The sequence below is a fragment of the Lolium perenne genome, chromosome 5 (assembly GCF_019359855.2).
Source record: "Lolium perenne isolate Kyuss_39 chromosome 5, Kyuss_2.0, whole genome shotgun sequence".
In the NCBI taxonomy this organism is placed as follows: Eukaryota; Viridiplantae; Streptophyta; class Magnoliopsida; order Poales; family Poaceae; genus Lolium; species Lolium perenne.
In genome coordinates, this window is record NC_067248.2 from 244,892,847 (window position 1) to 244,895,901 (window position 3,055).

The 3,055-nt window shown below is 42.9% G+C and overlaps 1 protein-coding gene across 1 annotated transcript; it reads right to left on the reverse strand.

Moving 5' to 3' along the window:
• Positions 1-1,762: 1,762 nt before the first annotated feature.
• LOC127298325 (uncharacterized) lies at positions 1,763-2,610 on the reverse strand. Its single transcript, XM_051328213.2, has one exon. The coding sequence runs from the start codon at positions 2,528-2,530 to the stop codon at positions 1,826-1,828; it is 705 nt and encodes a 234-aa protein (XP_051184173.1). The 5' UTR covers positions 2,531-2,610; the 3' UTR covers positions 1,763-1,825.
• Between the last annotated feature and the right edge of the window lie 445 nt (positions 2,611-3,055).

Genomic DNA, 3,055 nt, shown 5'->3' on the forward strand with positions numbered 1-3,055 from the left:
AAGAAGATGTAGAATTTTCTTCGAGTAACTATGTTTTTCTAAAGACAACCGCAAAATATCACAAAAAAATTATAAGAGAGTTTATTGTAAGGTCAAAAAAATCAGGCATGCACTGTTCACGGCTACTTGTTCACAACCACAGTTTATAATATATTAGGCAATGGAAAAATCAGATTTTCTTCAAAACATTGTAAATCGATATTAAAGGTATATTGATAAGGAAAAAAACTAAAACAAGAATAGATGCGTTTATTTTTTGAAATCAAATTATCAAAGAAGATTTCAATATTATGTCGTAAATCTCCAAAAGAATTTTCCCAACTCTACTAAAAATGTCCATGTGAGTTATTATCAAATGTATTGTCAAAAATCTACTACAGAATGGTTCATGTGTATGACATATATTGCACATAAAATTCCCATGAAAATAGTACATTTCTTATGAGGAAACTTTTAACTAGAAATATGTTCTGACATTTATACATAGAACTTAAGTGTGTTTATAATGAATAACATGTTCTATTATTTATGAAAAAATGTTCTATGGGTAGTTTAGGCGTTCAAGTATGTCACATACAAGGTTCGCTCCACTTATGGGAAAATGACAACAAATATATAGTTTTCATTAATTTATTCCTTAAGTATGGAATTTAAATGTAGTCATTATTTTATGAAAACAACTCAAGTGGCTAGATAATATTTTTATTCCAACAACAAAGATGATAATACTTGTATTGTTTACTATATTTTTATCTTTAAGACAAAAAAATTATATAAGCACACTATACATACCCGTAACAAAGAAGAACCAATGAAAAAAAAACATAAAAATATAAAAGAGAAACCAGAATCATGGAATAACAAAGTGAAATATATAAAAGAGGAGAGTAAATGGGATATTAATCTGTTAGACAAAAGGAAAAAAACGAGTGAAAAGTCAAACTAGATAAATGAAATATAAAAAAGTAAATATACAAATAAATAAATAAATTAAAATATGATGAAAAAATAACAAAGATAAATAGAAATGGGTAAATAAAATAAGATGATGAAGAAAATAATTCAACTTTTTTGGTCTCGTAAGTTTTCTATTTGAAATTTCAAAAAGACAGTTCAAAGTATCAAAAAAGTCAAAACAAAATCTTATGCATAGACAGTGATGTATTTTACCAACTTGCAAAATCGCAATTTTGAAATACATTGTATTCTTGGTTGCACAAAAATGACAAAACATGACACCTAAAGTAGTGAATAGTGCAAAATTTCAAACCCCCAAAATCTGTCCGATTTTGTCAACATATATCGGTTGCATGTTAAGGGCATACTATATTATCTATGCCCAGGATTGTTTTCAGATTTTGTTGAAACTTTGAGGTGCCGTTTTCAAAAAATTTAAAAATAGCATGCTCCATGTAGCCTGAGATCTAAAACGAATTTCTGAGCAGCCGGCCCAACAAGCCGAAGCAGGGTTTGTAAAGCTCAGTAGCTGGCATCCCTTTCGCCATAAACGGGAACTAGGAATCCGGTCTTTCACTCGAAAAACACGAAGGAATCCTGGTTAAATTTGCTTAGTTTGAACATGTACTCCGATTAACATGCCAAAACAAGTCAGGCAGTGAAGCTGTAATAAGAATCGACGCATCTCCATGGGCAGAGCTTGACAAAGTTCAGGAGCTTCAGGTTCAGGTAATAGTACAATACAGATCAGGTGTTCCATCTCTTCCTTAGGAAAGAGAGGACAGCCAACGCATTGCTCGCGGCATCGCGCTATATGTACACTGTTCCATCGCGCGCGCGAGCGCAATCGAACCACGTTCTCTGATGGCTAGAAATCATCGAGACCAAACAACGGCTCTGGCGCTGCACCGAACTTGGACGGCACGATCAGAGACGACGACACCCTGAACGCCTGCTCCGCGGTCGTCTCCACGCCGCCGCCGCCGGCCAACTCCAAAACGTCCATCATGCCCGCGCCCCAGACAACGTCCTCATTTTCAAGCGTTGCCGACGGCGGCGGCGCCTCCGTGCGCCTCGGCACGACGAAGCTCGGCTGCACCGCGCTGGATGCCACCTGCACGTGTTCAGCCTCGACACCGCAGCCTCGCGGCAGAATCTGCTGGCGCTGCGCGAGCGTCGGCTGCTGCCAGTGCCGGAACACTGCGGCGAGCGCGAACTGGTCGCTCACACCAGGGCCATACGCCGAGGATGACCTGCCCGCGGCCGCCCTCGCCATGACGTGCTGCAGGTTCTTGCTAATCCTCGCCCTCGCCGGGGAGGCTGCTTGCCGCGCGGCGAAGTTTGTGCGCGTGCCGTCCCCGCGCAGCGCGCGCGCCGCCTCGTCGTAAGCGCTCGCCGCGTCCTCGGCGGTGTCGAACGTGCCGAGCCACAGGCGGACGCGCTGCGCTGAGTCCTTGATCTCGGCGACCCACCGGCCCGACGGCCTTTGCCGGACGCCGAGAAAGCGGCGTCGACGGCACACCTTCATCGCGGTGCCGGTGGCTGTTGGCCTGCCGCTCTCCTGTGGCGCCATCGTGCTACCCTGCCCGGCCTGGATATATACTGACCTCGAGTTAACTACGAGTATCTTAAGCACTTAGCCAGTTCGAATACCGTCGTCAGTTCACACTGCAATGCAAGCTCTGCTACCAAATACGTATATATAGTGCTGAACTACTGATCATAAACACACCTGAACCAAAGAGATGGAAGGCATCTGGTACTTGCTAAATTCTCCCTGCTCCCTTTGTCTTTTCTCTAGTTCTTTTGCAAGATGACTCTTTGTAATTGGGAGCTGCTAGCTACCTCCTGTTCGGATTGGGGTGACATCGACATGCAAACTTACTGAATAATCAACCAGTTAACCGTGCGCAATTATTGGCCATTTGGACGCTAACACAAGTTCATTATTGCGCTGCAATCTCTTGTTTAGTGCCCACAGGATCGCCCACTCGTGCTCTTCACTTTGTTAAGTCTAGCACCTGCACTCACTCTCTCACTGTACAGCTCCATGAAGTGAGGCCTCTGTCATCTTCCCAAGCTAGACGGTCCACGACGA